The sequence below is a fragment of the Bison bison genome, unplaced genomic scaffold (genome assembly GCF_000754665.1).
Source record: "Bison bison bison isolate TAMUID 2011002044 unplaced genomic scaffold, Bison_UMD1.0 scf7180017847352, whole genome shotgun sequence".
Taxonomy (NCBI): domain Eukaryota; kingdom Metazoa; phylum Chordata; class Mammalia; order Artiodactyla; family Bovidae; genus Bison; species Bison bison.
In genome coordinates, this window is record NW_011477925.1 from 1 (window position 1) to 709 (window position 709).

The window sequence follows — 709 nt, forward strand, 5'->3', positions numbered from 1 at the left end:
GCCCCAGGCTCAGCACAGCCGCTTCTCTGCTCTGGGCTCCCTCCCCAAGCCCCTCCTCCAGTCTCAGCTGACCGTCCCCTGGTTCCCTGCCACCCCTAAGTCCGGCCCTGTGGCCAAGTCTCCGGAGCTGACTGCTCCACCCTCTCGACCCAGGGAACCAGGCTCCTGACCCTCCCCCTCGCCCACCCCACCCCACTTCTTGACATGCCCGCCCTGCCCTCCAGCCCCTGGCAGTCAGGTTCTGTGTGCCCGGGAGAAGCCCGCACCCCTGACGCCCACATACCCCATAGCCACCGCCACCCTCCTCCCGCGCGCGACGCTCTGTGGCGGGCCTGCCCTGGCCTCAGGACTGGGCCCCAGCCATGCCCAGTGGGCCTCTCCAGCCTGTGGCGCAGTCCTCCGTCCCCAACATCTCAGGGAGGCCCAGCGCCGGCCCCCAGCAGCAGAGCCGGTGTGAAGGCCGAGGACACCAGGCCTGTCCAGCAGCCCGGGGCAGAGACGAGTCTGCACTGACCTCGTCCTTGTACTTGGTGATGTAGGAGTAGATCTCATGCAAGGCGCTCATGCTGTTGAACTGGCTTAGGTGCAGCCGCGACTGCTCGGCCAGGTAGGCGCTCATATCCTGGTCGCTGATGGCGGGCATCTTAGCAATGTCTGCGTAGTACCTGCAGCGGTGGGCGTGTGAGCGAGGAACAGGCCTGCCCCCTCT

At 67.1% G+C, this 709-nt stretch overlaps 1 protein-coding gene across 1 annotated transcript in view; it reads right to left on the minus strand.

Annotated features, from left to right (window-relative positions):
* Positions 1-324: 324 nt before the first annotated feature.
* LOC104990672 (plexin-A1-like) overlaps positions 325-709 on the minus strand; it is a 39,184-nt gene continuing 38,799 nt past the window's right edge. Inside the window, 1 exon segment of the mRNA XM_010842914.1 lies at positions 325-706. Within this exon segment, the coding sequence (XP_010841216.1) occupies positions 344-706 (363 nt within the window). The 3' untranslated portion in view covers positions 325-343.